Genomic DNA, 22,933 nt, shown 5'->3' on the forward strand with positions numbered 1-22,933 from the left:
TTCTTTTGTCAAGCAATATCAAAGGACATATAATTAATATATCCATAACACATAAAGGGTACCTATGATCAATAAGAAAAAACATAAAAATAATCCAATAGAAGATGGCCAAGGTTATGAAGAGGCAACTCTCAGAAGGAATGAAATAGCTAATAAACATATGAAAAGATGTTCAACCTTACAAGTAACCAAAGAAATGCAAATTAAAGCTAGATATCATTTTTCATTAATTAAATTGGCAAAAGTCAAAATGACTAATAATATCCACTGTCGGATGAATTGGGGGAAATGAGCATTCTCACATATTGTTGATATAAATTTTTCTACGCCTTCAGAGAACAATTTGGAAGTATATGTTAAGATGTAAAATATTCATGCACCTTAACCCAACAATTCTACCTATAGTTATTTAGCTTATAAACTCTCAAGTGCAAAAAGCGGACTGTAAGAATGTCCACTGTTGTGTTATTTGAAAGAGTTAAAAACTAAGAAAAACCTTAGTAGGAAAGTAATTTCCTATAAAATAAAGAATTTGGACTGTATTAGCTCCAGCCTCTCTGACCAGTAAAACCTGATGATGGGTTAAATAAATTTTTAACTATCATTTACCTAAAAATGTAATTATATATATCCTATAAAATAACACAGAATTTTAAAAAATGAGACATATACATTGCTAAGTAAAAATAAGTTACAGAAAATACATACAGCATCACCTTTCTATGCAAAAAAAAAATAAGGATTTAAATAGCTAAAATATTTTTGAACAGTTACTCTGTGCCAGGTACTGTGCTAATGCTTTGCATGAATTAATCTCATATAATCCTTGCAATAATCCTGTGAGGCAGGTACAATTCCTATATCCATTTTACAGAGAAAGAAACTATGGCACAGTGATATTAAGGAACTTGCCAAAGATCACAGAGTTAGTCAATAATATAACAAAGTCAAGAATCGAATACAAACAGTCCAATTCCAGAACCCATGATTTTAACCACTATGCTAATATTGCCTCCAAAAAGAAGTTGCTCTCAGTTACCCCATCAGTAAAACACAAATAATCCTTGTCAAGTCAGAGACTAGAAATAGTGTTTTTAAAAAAATCTTCAACAATCTTAAATGCCCACTAACAGAATAATGGCTAGATGCTGTTATTATAAAATGGAATTCTGTACATAAGTTTAAAATGCAGAACTAGAATTACACACATTAAATAAAAAATACAAAGTTGAATTAAAATCAAATTTCAGACTGATATCATAGTTTGATACCATTCCTAAAAGTTTAAAAATCTGCAAAATGCCCCATTTAGGTATAGAAACATAAATATAAAAACCGACATGGGATGACTTAAATGCTCAATTCATGACAATGGTTACCTCTGGGAGAAAAGGAAAGGAATGAGATCCTAGAGAGGGAAAAAGGACCCTCAATATATTTAAAGCAACTAAGTGAAGCATAATGTTAAAATTTGATCAAACTAAGTTGTGGGTATACAGATACTCATTATATTAGCCTTTATTATTATCTACATACTTGAATTATTTCCCAAATAATTTTTAAAGCTCTGCAAACAACCCCAATGTATAGCCAGTCGAAGAAAAGAGAAAAAACTCAATTTTAGATGCTAGTCTAGGCATCTTCACTTTTTTGATCCTTATAAAGCATTCAGACACCAGGATCGACATATTCTAGTCTACTTAATTTATTCCCAACATCTCCTACTTCTAGTCTTTGGAAATTTATTCACAGTATAATGAAATCACACTCTATATATCTGTCAATATCTGCTGTATGGGTTATACATTCCTAGAAAACAGGAAAAAAAATCTTATTATATTTTCTTAATTTCTCATTGCTAGGTGACCATGTACTTTGGTTTTCCACCTGCTTTCCCAGCATAATTACTAATAGTGTTTCCTTTCACCCTAAAGTGTCCCAGGTTGCACAGTCAACCCATCCACTGCAATAGCTTATGACATACATGACTGCTCATTTTCTCAGCATCTCTAGGTATAAAAGCTTCAAAGAAAAAAAAAAAAAATCACACTACTTTTTAAAAACTTAACCCCTCTCAAAACATTAACATGTACTTCTGAACTGCTTTAAAAGCTAAAGAATTTATATGACTTTCCATTTGTATCACTTTAAGAGGAGATAATTCAGAAAAAGATAATTTTTGTTTTATAAATAATGCTTAGCGTTGAAGCTTTATATAACTTTGTCCTAAAAAAAAAAAAAATTCCAGGATACATCAAGAATCTTGTGTATTAATTTACATAAAACTCAAAGAAGAATCTGAATCTAAGAATAGTAAGCATGAGTATAGAATTTTTCTTGACACACGTAACTAGAACATGTGACACACATAATTTTCTAGAACACATAACTTTCTCAACGTAAAATCAATTGTGGTCCTTTAAAAGGAATAACTTTATGCTTCCATATTTTTCCATGTTCAGAGTTTAAAAACCACTTAAACTATTTCAGAGTTCAAATGCGAGATAATAGGCACATTACCTGCATTTAAGTTGTTGACTGGCACTTGCAAAATACCTGCAACTTTTTTTAAAATGTTCTGCATTTCTGGTCCAGTTTTGAAGGCTTCTACATGATAAAGAGCCGTAGCATTCCTTTCCACTTGAGTTAAAAACTTCTCACAATGATCAAAGAACCTCATTAATTTATCATTAATTCTTGGAGGTCCACACTCCATGTCTGAAAGGGAAAAAAATAATTGTATGTGTATGTATGTGTGTGTGTGTATATATATATATGTATATATATATATATATATCCATTGACATGAATGACAATTTCAAATTATCGGAAAATTTTGTTTCAAGTGTAAAAAGGAACACTAAAAACCTATTTATTCATTGACATGTCTGAAATAAGTACACACTACTCAAGAAAGACATAGGACAAAACTATTCCCCGTTTGTAATGATTGTTAGCTCATGAGAGGATACGCTAAAAAAGACTAAAGAAACAGAAAATATCAAAAATAAAATAAAATGTTAGAGCAATACTACACTATGAAATAAAGGTAACTGAAATGAATGTTTTCTTAAAGAAAACAAAAATAATTAGATATGAATGTCATAAAAAGTGTAAAAATCTATTACCTAAGTACTGTTTCCATCAGGCACAGAAAATTTGAGGAAACAATCTAAAAATTAGCAACGTTTCTAATTACAAGGTGAGAGAGAATTCGACAGGCTCTGTTTTACTACTCTAAGCCAAAGTCTAAATAGAGTATTTTATTTTCTCAGTTAACTTTTTCAACCCTGTGTTACTTTACAAAAGACTGCTTTGGACAAAAACTACTGACAATAGCACAAAATACATTAAAGTTTCAGATCTTCTGTATTTCATTGTGCTAGATGCTTCTGATTCGGTTTATTTTCTAACTGAAGCTCCAGAATAACTTCCCATTTAGAATTTTATGTGTTACATTATTTCCCCAATTCGGTAACAAATACATACTAGAAAAGCATTCGTAATCATGCTTCAACTACTGGGGTGCCTTTTAAGTTTTCTCAGTCATATTTAAAAATACACAGATTCCAATCATCATTTCTCCAATAATTTACCATGAAAAGAACACCAAGTATACTATTTCTGTAATTAAAATAAGAAAATTCTGTCTAGTTTTACCATTTTGCTTCAGATGTGTATGTGAAAATATTTATATGTATGTGTGTGTGTATCCATTTCAGGAGCTCCTGAAATGAATAATTCTGCCAATTTTAATTGGCAATCAGATTACAGTTCTTAAGAAATAACTTACTAGGAAAATAAGTGATTTTTGTCATCTTTTTCTGGGGCCTCAAAATTTCCTAAGTGGATCTGGATAATTCATCCCTGCTATTATCTAATTACTGCTATTCTTTAAACAGAAACAAAGGCATTGTTCTGTTTCTGTAAGAATACAAAATCCAATTCAGTGGCTTCCCTCCAAAGCCCAGATGTACACAACAGGCAAAACAATTGTCTGTAGATAATAATGAAGCAGCTAAGCAAAGGGTTTAATCTCTGATGCTGAAAATGGTGAGGGGTGGCTTATCCTGAACTATTTTGATCCATGGCTGGCAAATGCCAATTCTCATAATCCATCTAAGGGCAAAAATTCATTCATCCCAGGAGGTCCAGTAGTCCTTTTTTGGTATACACTATATACATATATAGTACTATATTGAAGTATGTTCTGCTTTCAACATTCAGTTAATTTAACAGGTTTGTGGGAAATTTTCATTCATATCAATGGAAAAAAGTCTAGCTATATTAAAAAGCATGATTCAACAAGTGACTAAACGCAAGTCAGCCAACGGAGTTACCCACAGTCATGACAGAGTCAACTTGGAGATGGCTGAACGGCTTAAGAGAGAATGCTATTAGAGAAATGACAAACCAGTCTACTTCTAATTTATTTTTTGCTTGGGCTTTTTAAAGCTAAATGATGCCTCACCTCAGCTATGACTTTAAAGCTGATCAAGAAAGTATTAACACTTGTTCATCTCTCTGGCACAAAAATGTCATGTTTTCATTCTTATCCTTAAGTTACAGGACAAATGGAAGCTGTACGTAGTGTAATGGTTAAGAGACCAAGCTCTAAATCAAATTTCCTGGGTTCATACCTAGTCATTTGAAATTAGGCAAATTAGTGTTTCTGCGTCTCAATTTCCTCACCTGTTAAGAGGGCGGAAAATACAATCAACCTCAGAGAGCTGTTGTAAGGATTTTGTGAAATAAATGTGAGGCATGCCTAGCACATAGCAAGCATTAAGTGTTTGCTATTATTATTATCTGTGACTTTTAAAACATTTTCTAGGGAAAAAGCATCATTTGAGGGAAAACAGAAGACCTGGATTCTGGGCCTCAAACTAAGAAAGGACAATCAGCAAGGCATTTTCTTGGGCTCAGCTTCTTCACCTGTGAAATAAAAGAGCTCCACTAGATGATCTCTCAAATTTTGCAAAAGTATCGGTAGTGGAATAAATAAGTAAAGTACTGTGCCATGACCATGGACCACAGCTACAATGAGAGTCACTCTATAGTACATGCAAAATCAAAACAGAGAAAAAAGCAGAGCAGTAAAGAAAGTTTGAGTGTAGCTTCCTAAAATAGGTTGTAGGTCTAGAATCAATATCTGAAAAGGCTGTTAAGTGAAAAAAACAAAACAAAACAAAACCCAAATAGTAGTATCAGAAGTAAAGCCTGAGGAAGAAAAGTCCTAGATTTAAAATAAAAAAAAAGTGCGCCGAACTGTAGAACTAGCCGCCAGAGGGAGGAAGGGGAAAGGGGTTGGTGCTCAGAGGGAGAAATTCATTTTGGGAATGGGTGATCAAAAACTGCCCTGGCCTGTCTCCCTTCCTACTGGATCCCCCAACGTCTACCACAGCGTCCTGCACGTAGAAGGTGCCAAACTCATCCCTGATGAATGAATAAATGAACATTATGTACGAGGATAAGGGAGAGAGCCAAGTCCTGAACATTCCATGGGATGGGGGGGCTGGGGACAAAGGGAAGTAAGGAGAGGCTGGGATCGGGGAAGTCAGGGATCTGGGGGAGGACCGAGGCAGGGCTCTGGCCGGGCGGCCCGGGATGGTCACCTGCGACGTCGGGCGGCGGTAACCCAGGGTGGTAGTGCTGCCACAGTCCCTGCAGGAAGGCAGCGCCGCTGTCCACGCAGCGGTGCTTGGAGCTGGTGACTAGCTGCAGGCGGCCGCGGTTCTCTCGGCTGAAGAGGACCGGGAAAAGGGAGGCCAGGCGCAGGGCCAGCTGTCGCATGTCCTGCCGCCCCTTCTCCACCAGCTGCCCGTCCATCCAGTCCGCGTACCACAGCGGCCAGTCGGCCAGCGCAGCGCCCAGGTCGCCGCCGCCGGCAGCGTGGGTCCGGTCATCCCCGGGCCCGCGGGCCTGCAGCAGTCCGTGCAGCTGCCGCAGCTTGCGGATCTGTTTGGTGGTCGGGTAGCGGGTGCCGTGGCGGATGAGGGCGACCAGCTGTACCGGGGTGCAGGTCTCCTCCAGCAGCTGTGGGTCCCGCCGTGGCGCCTCGGGGTCCGGCAGCAGCCCGGGGTTGGCATCCTCGTAGCGAGTCTTGGTGCCGAAGTAGGGGCTGAGCGGCGAGACCACGCGGTTCTCCGGCTCCAGGAGGGAGCAGCGAGAGAGCGACGAGACCAGCGCCACAGCCAGGGCCGCGACGGGTGCCACGGAGACCCTGAAGAGGCGGCAGGGGCCACGGAGCATGATGCACTGCGGCCCGCGGAGGGCAACATACCGGCTCGGTCGACAGCTTCCGGCTCCGGTGGGCAGGGGGCGGGTCCGGAGGGTGCTTCCGGCCGGTGCCCCCCGGGAATCACTGCGCGTACCCAGCTCTGCGGCTGTGAGGAGGCGGCCAGTGTTGCTGAAGCACCGAGAATGCGGGCGGGACGCTCCGAGGAGCCCAGTGGCCCTGTGGCTCGGGTGAAGCCGGTAGAAATCCTCGAGGAGCTTCGGAGACCTGTGGCTTAGGTGGAGCCGGCGTCGCTTGGCTCCCCGAGCGTGGGCGAGTTTCCTCGTAGCTGGCGGCGCCTCAGGGACTGACTCAATGACTCCCCCGCTGTTTAAATTCTCTAGGGTGTGAATAAGCCCGGACTCAGCCTTAAGTCTCCAAAGCTGCCAAAACAGGACACCTTTTAAGAGCTGACTCCTGTATCATCATCCATACCCCATTCTACTCTGTTTTTCAACATGTAGTTTGAACCAGCTGCATCCAATCCACCTGAGGCGGTGACTGAAAATGCAAACCCCAGGGCCCGGGCCCAGCATGGCTCCTGGAGCCCAGGGTTTACTCTCCCATTAGAGTTTGAAATTAATCCCTATACAGCAAGGCAGAGGCGAACCTGGAAAGAGGCTCAGTTCTCCAGGAAATTTAATTCCTGAGCCTTTGGTAGTATTTTGACCTGGACCAGCAAAGCTGACATCAGGGGGACAGCACCCCAGAAGAACTGTGCTTGTTGATACCGAAGGCTTAGACAGTAGAGACAGCAATCCTGCTAACTCGGGCGCATTGAATCTTGGCCCAACAGATTTACTCCATTATTAAGTATGAGCTGATCTATGTGAAGCAAACAAGGTGTGTATTTACCGCCACTCCAAGTCCAAACTCTCCTCCCACGTAATGACATATTCAAATCAGCCCCTACGGTTTTTCGTAGGTTATTGCTCAGAATCTCACCCCCCCAAATCATAAATCTAAAGAATACCTTGGTTTCTCCACTTGAACCCTAGTTTATATGCCAGCTGGGAAAAGAATAAGTATTAAAGAAGTCATACGATGATCCAGATTGAAGGAAGTTTGGGCCATGTTTTTGTAAGTGTAGCTTTTCCTTCAAAGACACCGTTAAATTGCTCTGGGTAAGTCCGTCTCCATCTTTACTCCTTTTCTCCTTAAAAGTGCCCCTCCGGTCCAGAGAGGTATACCTCTTAATGTTAACCCAGTGAAGAAAATGGTGTAAAATCAAGAATAGATTCCGACTTGAATGCTGCAAATTTTAAGCTGTTCTGTGGCAGGTAACCATCTTTAGAATATGTTCTTTTTTGGTATGCCATTTTGTGGAATGCCAATGCCTGAATAGTCATGGTCAGTGATATTGTCACATAACTTTGCTCAAATTAATATTTAATGAATATCTACTCTATATGAACTTCCTTTTTTAAAAATTTTTATTGGAGTAGAGTTGATGTACAATGTTGTGCTAGTTTCAGGTGTACAGCACAGTGATGCAGTTATACATATACATATATCGACTCTTTTTTAGATTTTTTTTCCCATATAGGCCATTAGAGTACTGGGTAGAGTTCCCTGTGCTATACAATAGGTTCTTATTAGTTATCTATTATATATACACAATATACAGTGTAGTAGTGTGTATATGTCAATCCCAATCTCCCAATTTGTCCCTCCCCCCCCCCCTTATGGACTTCCTAACCTTATATTTTATAGGCTGAGGTGCTTGGTAATATTTCTAAGTTCATTCAGCAAGCATTTGTGCTAGATGCATCTCACTATATTTTACTTAGTATATGTATTTAATAATGATCACCTTTCATGCCCAATCTTTTGAGTCCTCAGGAGCTACCAAGTCTTCCTAACGGCATCGCTCCTTCCTAATGAAACAATCTTTAGAGACCCTGCCTAACTATTTACAAAACACTAAATTTGCCCCTAGCTTGATTTTATTTTTCTTCCTCTAATTACTCATTAATCTATGCTGGTTATATACTTATGTAAACCAACTCTAATCATCTTTGGTGTCAAGCCAAGATGACAAATGATAAAATTAATTAATGGCTTCATGTTTTTGGCTAGGAAAAAGCAGCATAAAAAGGACAAAGAGCTCATAAGCTTTGGATCCAGACTACAGCTCAGTGACACATTAACCTCGGAAACCTACCCAAGTTCTCTGAGCCTTGGTTTCCTTACCTGAAAATAGGCATATTAGAACCTACATTGCAGGATTTTTGTGAGAATCAGAGATGATTAAACCCAGTATAATAGGCTGCTATGAGTGATATTTTTATCATAATGTTCAATGTTGTTATTATTTCTGTACTGAGATGCTTAGGTCTCTAGCAACCGTACAGTGTACACTTACTTCCACCTTAAAATGAATGACTTTCACAGGCAAGACAGGCATCAAAGATCATTTCATAACTTTTCTAATAATAAAAATCCACTCATCTTACTTAAAATGGGTCTCTCATTCTTAAAGCAGTGAGCACCTTTGAAAAGTTTTCATACCAGGCCATGTCTTAATTCTCTACCAGCCTGTAAATTGGCTGCCTTTTAAATTGATGCCCATCTTGTCCAATCAGTTAGTACACAAGAATTTGTGTGGTACAAAACATGGCTGCCCCTTTACAAAGACTGGGTGGTTTCCCTTCCCTTATAAGAGGCTGTGGGCATGGCAGCAATGTATTTGACAAATCTACCACAACACAAGAGATGGAATGGAAAATTAATAGTCCAACTTCCTTGAAGAGATGGAAGAGGGTGGAACCAAGAGCACAGAGAATTTGATTTGGACCAGAAGGAGAGGAGACTTCATCTTCTGAAGGAGGATTGAAAGGATGGATGCACATGTGGATAAATTTGTTGGTCTAGTGGCAGAGAATTCATGGATTTCAGGCCTGGTGGCCTCACTTTCTTCTGTGACATAGGAAGCAAGATTGTCTGAAGAGATGGAGGAATGGGAATTAAGTCCCATGGAATGTAGAAATGGCTTAGATTTGCAATTGAGAGAACAGGGGAAACAAGTAGAAGTTTGGATGCTCAGCTCTGAGGATCCAACTGAGAATGGAAGATTTGGATTGCTAATGGTTGTGCAGTTTTATCCAGAAGTAAACATTATCTGTTGTGTCTTTCAGAGTGGAAAAGAAAACTGAACCCAGTTCTACATTTTTCTAATTTGTCTTAAGTAGAACTTCTTTTCTGATGAATCTATTACATTAAAGAATAGGGTAGGTTATTTTTGTCAGATTATTCATAGGACTTTTAAAATGGTAAAGTCATTCTACTCTTAAGATTGCATGATGACATACATAGCATTTTAAGTTACAGCTATCTACTAGACTTTTAAAGAAGTTATTAAAGAAGATGGCCTCCTGGTGAAGTAACGATAAAGAAAGGAAAAAGCTAAATTCTGTGAGGAAAAGGGTAGGCTCTCTATGAAAGGATAGAAAATATTAAGAACATGGTTTCTGAAGTTAGAATTCCTGGCTTTTAAAATTCCAGCTTCACTTAATATCTGTGAGAAAAAGGGTAGGCTCTCTATGAAAGGATGGAAAATACTAAGAACATGGTTTCTAAAGTTAAAATTCCTGGCTTTTAAAATTCCAGCTTCATCACTTAATATCTGTGAGATTTTAAACAAGTTAAACTCTTTGCCTCAATTGTTTTCTGTAGTGAGGAAGATACCTATGTCATGGGATTGTCCAGCGGATTAAATGAAACAGTTAACATAAATGCTTTGTATAGTTCCTGGCCCCAAATAAGTATCAGTTACTTTTAGTAAACAGAATTAAAATGTTTCTTATTATCACTTCTCTTTTAATCAGGTAAACTGACGAATGGCCAGCTCTTCATAGATATCTATTATCTCACAACTACATGAAGCAGCTAACTTTGTGCCTATGCCAAGAAAGTTTTATCTCTGGTATCTCAGTGCCCTGCTGTTTCATCTTTCCTTTGTCAGTTAACGATTCAGTGCTTACTTGTTTTTTACTGCAGTAGAAGAAGCCAACAGAAGAGGGGTCCATGTGTATGGACAGAGCTGGAGTGATCCATGCTTCAACGGCAGTCCCTTCAACCTTGCCTGAATGTGGAGGCTGCACAGATCACAAGCTCCGCAGACTGCAAGACCGCTTTGCTCCAAAGAAGCTGACCACTGTTTGGTTCCCCAGCATATCAAAGCTAACCTGAATAGTTTAAGTTGTGTTTCAGTTGATGAATAGAACTTCACGGAACCACACAACAACAGTGGAGGTGACCTGCTGTTTTACATTCTCTATTATACCCTGCTAAGGAAGTTATTTTGCAGTGACAAAGCTTCTTTTCTAGTGTCCTGACAAATCCTAGGATTTTGATGTTGGGAATTCTTCCCTCCCATCAAATATTGGTTCTAAATCCACAGAACTATTTGAGAAACCAGATAGAAAATTATGGTAAGTTTAAATTACCAATATGCTTTCTATGCTTTCTATAATGACTTTCAACAAGCCGGCACTATTGCTCAGAAACATAATTTCCTCCAGAAGTCCCCTCCATCCGAAATATATTGTTATCCTGTTACAGAAATAAATAATATTTTCCAAATCCTGGTAAAAATCTCTCTTCTCCCCTATATTTTTCAAGAACAAGCATAGATGATAGCAATTGTGTTTTAACATCTTATTTTTTTTCTGAAATGTTAGTTTTCCAAAATTGAAAAATATTTTTGATCTGTTGGATCTTTCAGACAATTGGTTGGCTGACTTTAAAGCCATGAGTGTTTTCTTATCATTCCAAAGAATGGAGAACTTTCAGAACAAAAGTTTATTAGTTCATCAGGAAAGCAATTTTTTACTTTGTTCATTAATGGCAATTTCATGTTGTCTCACTAGCCCATGCAGGAACCAATCTTCTTTTAGTTTTTGTTCACTGTTTTGTTCTAGGATAAACCCATCTTGTTGCTTTGCTTGTATTATATATCAGTAAATATTAAAATGCAATAATACCTAAGCTAGAAAAGCAATGTAGGCACCTCTGGACTCACACACTTGGTTGCAGCTACTTAGTAAATAGGGTAGATCACACTCCAATTGAAGCAACCTTTATGTTTCCAGAAACAACACCCCTTGTTACCCCACTTTACCTTTCTTGTCTTACATCTTACACTGCCTTGTAAGGCATCTTACACTTGCCTGATTCTGTACTCCAGGAGAAAGTAGTTGCTGCTAAATCATTCATTGGTTAATACCTTAGATGCAAGGACCATGGTGAAAACTTTTTTGATTCCCAAATATTTATTCCATGTCTTACATGAAGTATACTGTCAACAACTATTTGTTGAAAGGGTGTACAAATGAATGAATAAATGAAAATAGAACAAACAGGCAGTATGGGAAGCTAAAATAATATTGCTTTGCATTTATACAGTATAATTATTTTATTTTCCCAGCTATCCCATGATATATGAAGAGCAACATTTATATCGCGTTGTGGGTGTGGAAATCAAGAGGTTAGTAGATGCCTTACCTAAAGTCATCCAACAAGTATTTAGTAGAACCAGTTCTAGAATGTGATTGATGGAAACAGAGCTATCTTTAATGCCTACCTTATTCATGACAAATGAGCAGTGACTACAAAAAGTGTCACTTGTAGCTGAGGCTAAAAGATAAATTTTACACATAGTGCTATAGCACTTACTATTGGCTAACCACCCAACATTTAGTCCCCCTGTTTCCTTGGAATCAATGTGGAAGTATTCACCTCTCAGGAAGATCACTCTATCCCCACCTCAGGAAAAAAATCCTGATTGGTTTAACCCAATCCCGGTAACTCTATTTTTCTTAACGGTTTTAGTTTAAGAAAGAGCATGTGATTCAGTTCTAGCCACTAAGATATGAGGGTCAGTCTCCTGAAAAGTTTCTGGGAAAGGTTTTTGGTTCTAGGAAAGAGACAAATGATGGGGCAATGAACAGTCAACTGTCAATGGATTGGAGATTCTGTTGAGTCAGAGGAATATTGCATTTGGCACAGTAAAATATTCTGGAAGGAAAGGAGATAGTATTCAGTGAACGAAATGCTTAATGTATATTTTGAAGGTGGTACAGTACTTGTTATTGATTAAATGAGACATTTTAGAATATGAGATTAAGAAAGCTTAACCAAGGTCAATTACAGAATATAAATCTTTCAGAAATAAGGAGGCAGGTTGGTTGTTTGGCCTGGGGCACCCAAGCACTGGAGGCTATAGCTTTTTGGTGGGGCTAATGGCGGACTCCGGGAGGGCTCAGGAGGGCTCACACCAGGGAGTGCTTTCCGGAACTTCTGCTGCCAGTGTCCTTGTCCCCGCGGTGAGCCACAGCCAACCCCCGCCTCTGCGGGAGATCCTCCAACACTAGCAGGTATACATCCAAAAGAACTGAAAACAGATATTCAAACAAAACTTGTACATAAAAGTTCATAGCAGATATCTTACAACAGAACAGTCTGTTCCAGGTCAGACCTAGATTGGAAAGAGGAAATTAAGAATATGTTTTATTGGGCTTATGAATAAAATTACTTTGACCCCAATGGAAAAAAAAAAAAGTTCATAGCAGCACTACTCACAATAGTCAAAAGGAAACAATCCAGATAGCCAACTGATGAATGGATAAAATGTGATATGGCCATACAATTGGACTACCTTTCAGCCACAAAAAGGAGCAAAGTACATGCCACAACGTAGATAAACCTAGAAAATTTTATGGTTTATAAATCAAGGAACTAAGCATGGCCCTCCAGCCAACAACCAGGGACAAACTGAGGTCCTCAGTCCAACATCCAGTAAGGAATCAAATCCCACCATCAACCGTGTGGGTGAGCTGGGAAGGGCACCCTGCCCCAGTTGGGCCTTGAGAGAACTGCAGCTTTGGGGACACTTGCTTGCAACCTCGTGAGAGACCCTGAGCTGGAGGACCCAGATAAGCCATGCCCAGATTCCTGACCTGCAGAAACTGTTTCTCCTGTGGAACATCAAAATCACCATAGTGGGGACTTCCCTGGTGGCGCAGTAGTTAAGAATCCGCCTGCCAATGCAGGGGACATGGATTCGATCCCTGGTCTGGGAAGATCCCACATGCTGCAGAGCAACTAAGCCCGTGCACCACAACTACTGAGCCTGTGTGCCTAGAGCCCGTGCTCTGCAACAAGAGAAGCCACCGCAATGAGAAGCCAACGCCCCACAACAAGGAGTAGCCCCTGCTCGCCGCAACTGGAGAAAGCCTGCACGCAGCAACGAAGACCCAACCCAGCCAAAAATATAAATAAGTAAATAAATTTTTAAAAAATTCTAAAAAAAAAGTAAGGAGGCCAAAAAAAAAAAAAAGGCCAAGAAATCCTGGCCCAAAACTTTTGCTCCTGGCTTTAAATTTCTGTTCCTACTGGACTTAAGCCCCAGTAGCTTCTCACCTTCTACTAGCCTATACACCCCACCCCCTACCCCACCCCTAAAAATCCCCACCTCACTCAGCAACTATTCCATGAATGTTATTAAAATAAATAATTTTACACAGACACTTTGTTTTTAATAGATGCTACTGATGGTTTGGAAAGATGAAAGAGATCAACATCAAAAAGATGTCAGTAATTTAAAATATAATATTAAACTTTATTCTTAAAATGAGAGAGATACACACAAGGAAGAGACAACTGCCCTGGACACTAGCATGTGCAATTGTGATGACTAGATATGCTGCAGCCATCTTGCAACCAGAGAGGAGCCAGCTGGAAAACAAAGCTAACACAATGAGATCACACAGCAGAAAATGAAAAGAACCTGAATCCTTGATAATCCGAATGAGCTGATGGATTAAACCTGGAGTATACCTACTATGGGTTTCCTGTCATCTCAAGTAATAAATGCTTTTACTGTTTAAACCAATGTTTCATTATTTTCTGTAGAAAGCCAATTGGGGTAAGTACCTATTAACCCCACTTAACCACTTAGGATATCCTTTCGTGCTTTTCTTGATTGTGCTTAAGTCATCTACTGAGAATAACAGAAAATCACAGGTGGTGATTTTCTGATTCCAACCCTTTAGATATTACTTTGGATTCTCATTCTGAATGATCATAGTTAATAAAGCATAGAAAGCACTGGGAAGAGTAGGAAGTAGTTGGGTAGGATGAGATATCTGGTGATGGAGGTGATCCTGGTCAGGTAAGATGAAGTGTAAGCTAAGCAGGAGATGCAAATGAAAACAGAGAGAAGGCAACTATTCTTTTTTTTTGGTGGGGGGGTGGTGGTGGTATTCTAACCTTTATTATTTTTTAATTTTTTAATTTAATTTCTATTTTATATTGGAGTATAGTTGATTTACAGTGTTGTGTTTCAGGTGTACAGCAAAGCAATTCAGTTTTACATATACATATATCCATTCTTTTTCAGATTCTTTTCCTATATAGGTTATTACAGGTTATTGAGTAGAGTTCCCTGTGCTATACAGTAGGTCCTTGTTGATTATCTGTTTTATACATCTTAGTGTGTATATGTTAATCCCAAACTCCTAATTTATCCCTCGCCTCCACATTTCCCCTTTGGTAACCGTAAGCTTGGTTTCAAGATCTGTGAGTCTGTTTCTGTTTTGTAAATAAGTTCATTTGTATCATCTTTTTATTAGGTTCTATATATAAGTGATATCATATGGTATTTGTCTTTCTCTGTCTGACTTACTTCACTTAGTATGATAATCCCCAGGTCCATCCATGTTGCTGCAAATGGCATTATTTCATTCTTTTTTATGGCTGAGTAGTATTCTATTGTGTATATGTACACAACTTCTTTATCCATTCCTCTGTCGATGGACAATTAGGTTACTTCCCTGTCTTGGCTATTGTGAATAGTGCTGCAATGAACATTGGGGTGTATGTATCTTTTTGAATTATGGTTTTCTCTGAATATATGTCCAGGAGCAGGATTAACTGACCATAGGGGCATGGGTTTATTTCTGGGCTTTCTATCCTGTTCCATTGATCTATATTTCTGTTTTTTTGTGTGCCAGTACCATACTGTTTTGATTACTGTAGCTTTGTAGTGTAGTCTGAACTCAGGGAACCTGATTCCTCCAGCATTGTTTTTCTTTCTCAGGATTGCTTTGACTATGTAGAGTCTTTTGTGTTTCCATACAAATTTAAAAATTTTTTGTTCTAGTTCTGTGAAAAATGCCATTGATAATTTGATAGGAGTTGCATTGAGTCTGTAGATTGCCTTGGGTAGTATAGTCATTTTGATAATATTGATTCTTTCAATCCAAGAACATGGTATATCTTTCCATCTGTTTGTGTCATCTTTGATTTCTTTCATCAGTGTCTTATAGTTTTCAGAGTACAGGTCTTTTACCTACTTAGATAGATTTATTCCTAGGTATTTTATTCCTTTTGATGCAATGGTAAATGAGATTGTTTCCTTAATTTCTCTTTCTGATATTTCATTGTTAGTGTTTAGGAATGCAAGAGATTTCTGTGCATTAATTTTGTATCCTGCAACTTTACCAAATTCATTGATGAGCTCTAGTAGTTTTCTGGTAGAATCTTTATGATTTTCTATGTAAAGTATCATGTCATCTGCAAACAGTGACAGTTTTACTTCTTCTTTTCCAATTTGTATTGCTTTTATTTCTTTTTCTTCTCTGATTGCTGTAGCTAGGACTTCCAAATCTATGTTGAATAAAAGTGGTGAGAGTGGACATCCTTTTCTTGTTTCTGATATTAGATGAAATGCTTTCAGCTTTTCACTGTTGAGAATGATGTTAGCTGTGGGTTTGTCATACGTGGCAGAAGGCAATTATTCTGAACAGACCCTTAGAAAGCCAGTCTTAGGGACATAAGAGCCATATCTTTGGGGAGAGTTGTGAAACCCACATTATACTAATGTTCTTCTCTCCAGGGGAGAAGTCAGTGTTCATGGGATATCACAGGGTTCTTGTCATGCTTGTCTTCTTCAGAAACAGACCTAAGTTCTGATGTGTCTCATGATGACATGATGATCTAAAAATGAGAAGCTTGATTTTAATTTTTCCTGTAAACATGCAAGAGGTCCATGGTATTGCTCTCTTTCAGCCAGGCACAAGTCTCATAAACTAGAAGATAACCTTAACATTCAATCTATGGTAGTTCTCCTCCATGACCTTTGCCCTTTTCTAAACATCTTTGTAAAGACATAGTAATATTCTACTGTGAATTATATGAGAGCTCTTAACATGGATTTAAGCAGTAAATCTAACAAATAGCTGCTCTTTGCCTGATGACTCAGAGGTTGTTAATTATTCTTGCATTTTAGGCATTTGGGAGAAAAATTAATTCCTTAATATATTGTATTCAATTGAGTTCAAAGCCATAAAGAGGAAAGAAATAATAAGAATTAGAGTAGAAATAAATGAAATAGAGAATAGAAAAACAATAGAATCAATGAAACCAAAAATTGATTCTTTCAAAAAAATCAACAAATTGAGAAACCTAAAGATTAAGAAAAAAGAAAAGAATACTCAAATTACTAAAATCAGAAATTAAAGAGGGAACATTACTACTGACCTTACAGGAATAAAAAGCATTATAAGAGAATACTATGAACTCTATATGCCAATAAATTAGATAACCTGGATGAAATGGACGACTTCCTAGAAATACACAAACTACCAAAACTAAAGAAGAAATAGAAAATCTGAATAGACCTGTAACAAGTAAGAAGATTGGATTAGCAATAGAAAATATCCCAACACAGAAAAGCCTAGGACCAGATGACCCCATTCGGTGAATTCTGCAAACATTTAAAGAATTAACATGACTACTTCTCAAATTCTTCCAACAAATAGAAGAGGAAAGAATACTTCTTAACTCATTGTATGAGGCTGACATTATCCTAATACCAAAGCCAGACAAAAAGACACTACAAGAAAAGAAAACTACATGCCAGTTTTTCTTGTGAATCTATTGATAGATACAAAACTCCTCAATACAATGCTAACAAATAGAATTCAGCAGCATGTTAAAAGGATTATACACCATGACCAAGGGGGATTTATCCCAGAAATGCCAGTGTAGTTCAACACACAAAATCAGTCAGTGTAATTCACCACATAAATAGAATGAAGGAGGGGAAGCACATGACCATCTCAATTGATGTTGAAAAAGCATTTGACAAAATCCAACATTCCTTCATGATAAAACACTCATTAAACTAGAACTAGAAGGTAACTTTCTCAACATGATAAAGGCTATATATAAAGAACTCCCAGGTAACATCATCCTCAAGGGAAAAATACTGAAAGCTTTTCCCCTAAAATGTGTGTTGGGTGTTTGAAAGTCAAACATTCAGAAACCTTAGATGTTCTTTAAAAAAAGAATCCATTTTTGGGGCTTCCCTGGTGGCACAGTGGTTAAGAATCCGCCTGCCAATGCAGGGGACACAGGTTCAAGCCCTGGTCCGGGAAGATCCCACATGCTGCAGAGCAACTAAGCCCGTGCGCCACAACTACTAAGCCTGCGCTCTAGAGCCCTCGAGCCACAGCTACTGAGCCCACGTGCCACAACTATTGAAGCCCGTGTGCCTAGAGCCCATGCTCCACAACAACAGAAGCCACTGCGATGAGAAGCCCATGCACTGCAACGAAGAGTAGCCCCCGCTCACCACAACTAGAGAAAACCCACGTGCAGCAACGAAGACCCAATGCAGCCAAAAATAAATAGATAAACAAAAATTTATTAAAAAAGAAAAAGAATCCATTTTCTTAAAGTTTCTGGAAAAAAGAATGTTCTCCTCTGTATTAAAACCTCTTCATAATGAACATTGCTACATTGTACATTAGGCACAAGTATTATTGAAGTTTTTAAATAGTTGTTATTGTTCATGTAACTAGAGTATTTAATGTTTATTTCATAAATACATTTTGCAAACAATGGGAAATCTAGAGGACATTCTTTGAAGTATGAAGCAGTGGTGCTTAATTTTGGGGTACTTTTATTTATCCTCTGTTTTACATGTGAATACAATAAAACCTTTTTTAAGAAATTCAAAGTTTTTAAGGAGAATGCAGAAAAGCATTTGATGATCTGGGATGTAGATGAGGGATGGCTTTTTTTTTTTTTTTTTTTAAGGCCTTTCTAGACTCTTAATGTTTGGGCCAATTACTGTGATGGAGTTTCTGCCCTCAGACCAAATCCCAGTGATAAGATATCTGTTCTTCACATGAGCAATAACTGGAGTACATAGGATTAAACAAAATATTAAATGTCTGTCACAGTACAGAAGAAGTGAGGAAAGTGTAAAGTGATAAGGTGCTAGTCACCTCAGAGTGGTCGGTTCAGATACGGTGGTGCAGCAGACTAGAAACTTGTCAGAAAGGAAAGGTGTCAGGCAGGAGATAAATATGTGCCCACATTATCCAATGTCAAGAGCTGAAAACTGTTTTGAATTTTTATCCTGAAGATAGAAATGACATCCTTATGAGAAATTGAACATTAAATAGATATGTATTAAACCGATTTTGCTTGTTGACACATTTGTTTATTTATTTGACAGTTACTGAGTGGCTACGTGGTAGTTTTTAGGCCTTAGAATTAACCTAAGGCAAAATTGTGAAGTAAAAATTTTCATTTCAGTCATTTTACCTCTTTATACTGTGCCCTTTTTTGGATTCTTCAGCCTTCCTTTTCCTCCCTCAGGCTTTGGAGCTTAGAAACTAATAACATTAAAGCTCCGGTGACAGGAGTGACAGGACTCTAGGGTAAAAGATGGTTGTGTTCAGAGGAAGAGAAAGAGTGTGTGTTTAGGAAAGAAGCAGCACCAAGTTGTAAATTCTACTACCTGTGGATAGGTAGAATTATGGTATACTTTATATTCTTTTTGCTTTTCTACTGTAATGATATGCCTTGCTTTCATAATACATGAAGAAGAGTACATACAAGAAAAGTAACAGCAAAAGGAATGTGTTAAAAATTATTTCTACCATTTCAGTTTTTTTCTTTCTAATTCATTTTTTAGTCCATCAGGCCTGCTTTGCTTGTTTGGCAATGTCCTTTAAATTGTTTAAAAACTTTTCCAAATTGGTAAAAGCTTAATGTTTCCAAGTACTACAGACTTTTATAACTATTACGCATCATGCAAACATCATGAGGTGTGATATGAGGCAATGAACATTTTAAGTTGCTTTAAAATTTAAGTATTGGACATTTAGGGTGCTCTCAACTTTACACAGTTACCAATGGAGTTGAACAAACATAACTGGTTAGTATTTTTAACCAAATATTTTGACTAAATCATTGCATTGCTTTGGAGTCTTGAAGGATATAATATACCATGAAGGAAAAGCATAGAGTAGATTAGGATGTGACTGTGCACAGCTAAAACAGTACTTTGTCATTTTCCTTTTTCTCATTTTTGAAAGTAGTTGATAGCTACTTTTTCTTTTTCCCTTTCTTTCTCTCAGCTTATGAAGATTACCAGTATACAAGCAAGAGGTGAAGTTATCTGCAAATATACAAACTTGTATCTATCCATTGGGTCTTCCTGCTGCAGATGACTGTCTTGCATTTTCAGATATTCCTTCTCATGTTTCTTCAGTTTCTTGGTTGTTACCTTAATATTGTAAGCCTGCTCCATTAAACTTCTTGCATTTTCCTCTGCCTTGTATCTCTGAATAACTTTAGAAAGCTGAACTCTGAAGAACTGTAAAGTACCTTCAAAATCAGCTTGCAGAAGATCTTCCTTTGAGGTCTTTAGGAGAGCCAAGGCTACGTGAAAGGTTATGTTCAAACCCTCACAAAGTGTAAGTCAATGATGTAGAAGACCATGCAGAGTGGGAACTTGTCAGTAAAAGGAGTGAGAAACCACTGGGATGCATACATATGAGCTTCCAGGTTCAGATTAGAAAAATGGTCGTGCAGGTCCAGTAACTGTTCTTGCATTAGTCTTTCCAGCTGACACAATTTGCAGTGAAGGTCTTCAAAGCTGTTTTTGCAGAAGTCTCATAAATCATAGCCATTCATGATTTTCACCAAAACACAGAATGCTTGTTCCTCTGGCAAATGCAGCTGTGATACAGCAGCAAGAAAAGTCTGCCCTTGACAGTACCCAGTGTCTTTGTCGTAGACAGAGTAGGCCTTGCAAATCTTGTAGAGCGATTCCTGGCCATCTTCTCTGGTATCTTTAAAGTAATCATGTGTAGGAAATGTATGATGAATATATCTCTAGTAATAACACTCTCCTGGGCTGAGTCCATTGTGATAAGAAATTGATATCTATCCAGCATTGCCTGGTTGTCATGGCAGCCTGCTAATAATTACCATACCTCTGCCCTCAATGCTTCAGGAACACCACTCTTCACCACAGTGGATAGCCCTTTCTGTCATGCACCAAGGTTGTTGTGCCATCTTCCTAACAATTCTCCCCAGGAATATAGGATCTTCTCAGGACAATGCTTAGAACATCACCTGTTCCACTTGAGAGTTCATTATCACTCTTCTCTTCTGCTTCATCCTCCTAGGGTGACACTGGACCCCATCTGCTAGTAGGAGTGTGATTCGTTCCTCCTTCTCAGACTCTTGCTCTAGACTTACCACCTCATCTATTGCATTTCCAGCATTGGTATGGCCTTTCCCCTCAGACTGTTTCAACCTCATGAAGAAAGTCTCCGTGAAAGTCTTTCTGCTAAAATGCCAAAATCACTTATTTGCAGGGTACACATGTACTGCTGTCTCCAGGTGAAAATAGGCTCCATCACCTCCATGACTACCATATCCATTGCCACAGTCATAGACACTCATCTATCTTTTGGAGTTTCTTCATTAAGTGCCAAAAATATTTGTTCATTGGTGTTCCACATGCCGGTGATAACATAAGCTCTCCCATCATAGCTCTTTCCCATGGCTTCCATATCCAGTAAATAAATGTCACAGTTCTTCACGTTTCAACCTGGGCTTAATAAGATTCCAAAGCATCTTTCAGCAGCTAATTCTTTGTTAGAAAGTTGCTGCGCTGTAATCACAACCTTCTTTTCTATTCTTTGTTTTAATTTGACAGTATTTAATTGACAGTATTTTTAAAAGTTTAATATTAGTATAAAAGATTATAAAGTGAGGAGTAAAAGTCTTCCTCTATCTAATTTCCCCTATTCAAATTTCCAAAGGTAAAACCATTGTTTCTTCTATATCCAGGCATTTGCTATTAGAATGCAAACATATGTATATCTATGTATGTAAATATGTATCTGTACACACACACACACACACACACAGGATTTTTTTAATGGTTTCACAGCATTCATTGTATGGTTGTACCATAATTATTTAACGAATTCCCCCATGATGACATTTATTTGTTTATTTATTTATCTATTTTTTGGGCTGTGTTGGGTCTTTGTTGCTGCGCGCAGGCTTCCTCTAGTTGGGGTGAGCAGGGGCTACTCTTTGTTGGGGTGCACAGGCTTCTCACTGCAGTGGCTTCTCTTTTTGTGGAGCACAGGCTTCAGTAGCTGTGGCATGCGGGCTCAGTAGTTGTGGCTCTCGAGCTTAGTTGTTCCATGGCATGTGGGATCTTCCTGGACCAGGGCTTGAACCCATGTCCCCTGCATTGGCAGGCGGATTCTTAACCACTGTGCCACCGGGGAAGTCCTCATGATGACATTTAGATGGTTTCCTGTTATATACTACCTCAAGCAATGTTGCAGTAATCATACATACTTGTATATGAGTTTATGTGTAAGGTAAATTTCTAAAAGTGGAATTTCTAAGTTAACAGGTGTTTCACCATCAATAGATGTTACCAAGTTGTTCTGTAAGAGTGTTATACCAGTTTACACTACCACCAACAGTTTATGGGAACGTCTTGTTTCCCTTCCCTCTGGCCAACACTGAGCATCATCAATCTTTTTAATCTTTGCCAGTGTGAGAGATGAAAAATGATATCCCACTCCTGGCTTTTATTTTGTTTTGTTTTGTTTAGAAGTGTTAATGTGAAAAGTCTTAGTGATTGATGAAACCATACAGCAATAAGTGAAGTACGAAAGAATGTGTTAAATTGAAACTACCACTGTGAACCATAGAAAGCAGTCCAGTGCAGCCACAGTAGCAGCACTTTTGCTTACCACCAGTGCTTATAAATATACCTCTGGAGCCCATAGTTTGATCTCTAATGTCATTCTCTTCTAGAGGAAACCAAGATTTTTGAGGATAGTTAATGTCATGCCCTTCAGCAGGAAAAAAATCAGGAAGCGTCCAGAAATTCCTGTTTTGTTTTGTTTTTTTCAAGAAAGTCAGGATGTTCTTGGGATCATTAGAGGCAACTCTAAAAAAGCCAAACAGGCCAGTTTAAGGGGGTTCCTTTTAACCAAGTTGAGCCAATTTGATCATAAAAAAATTATAATAATCATGTTAAATTAGAACTCATTGAATTTTTAAAAGATCGTAAGTTTCTAATGATGCCCCAAAGGAAAATTTATACAAGGTATAAAGATGAAAGTTGTAATATAAAAAGGTGAATAGAATAGATTATGTTTAGCTTCGGTTAATTCTAGTAACTAGGAAAATGCTTATTGTATAATAAAGTGTTAATATTATAATATAATAATACTATATATATTTCTATTAAGTATATTCATTCATAAGGAAGAGGTAAGTTCCTGTTTCAGTGTGAACAGAAAGAATGAACCA

General features: G+C 38.1%; 1 protein-coding gene, 1 long non-coding RNA gene and 1 pseudogene across 6 annotated transcripts in view; 1 reads left to right on the forward strand and 2 right to left on the reverse strand.

Moving 5' to 3' along the window:
* The window catches only part of MINPP1 (multiple inositol-polyphosphate phosphatase 1), a 56,390-nt gene extending 50,110 nt beyond the window's left edge, over positions 1-6,280 (reverse strand). For all 3 annotated transcript variants that reach the window (XM_036829248.1, XM_036829247.1, XM_036829249.1), the window contains exons 1-2: positions 5,616-6,280; positions 2,521-2,718 (exon numbers count right to left, since the gene is read on the reverse strand). In XM_036829248.1, coding sequence (XP_036685143.1) covers positions 2,521-2,718; positions 5,616-6,252 — 835 coding nt within the window. In that variant the 5' untranslated portion in view covers positions 6,253-6,280. The remainder of the gene's footprint in view (positions 1-2,520; positions 2,719-5,615) is intronic.
* Positions 6,281-7,029: 749 nt separating this feature from the next.
* LOC118882878 lies at positions 7,030-14,142 on the forward strand. Of its 3 annotated transcripts, XR_005016884.1 has the most exons (5): positions 7,030-7,120; positions 7,276-7,401; positions 10,277-10,531; positions 11,706-11,765; positions 13,822-14,142. It is a non-coding gene; the product is annotated as an uncharacterized LOC118882878 (long non-coding RNA). The 3 variants fall into 3 exon arrangements; XR_005016885.1 differs by lacking the exon at positions 7,276-7,401 and having other exon boundaries at positions 7,032-7,120; positions 10,277-10,710; XR_005016883.1 differs by lacking the exon at positions 7,276-7,401 and having other exon boundaries at positions 7,032-7,120.
* A 5,567-nt stretch (positions 14,143-19,709) lies between these two features.
* Positions 19,710-21,174, reverse strand: LOC118882397 (annotated as a pseudogene).
* Between the last annotated feature and the right edge of the window lie 1,759 nt (positions 21,175-22,933).

Source organism: Balaenoptera musculus, chromosome 16 (genome assembly GCF_009873245.2).
Source record: "Balaenoptera musculus isolate JJ_BM4_2016_0621 chromosome 16, mBalMus1.pri.v3, whole genome shotgun sequence".
Classification (NCBI taxonomy): Eukaryota; Metazoa; Chordata; class Mammalia; order Artiodactyla; family Balaenopteridae; genus Balaenoptera; species Balaenoptera musculus.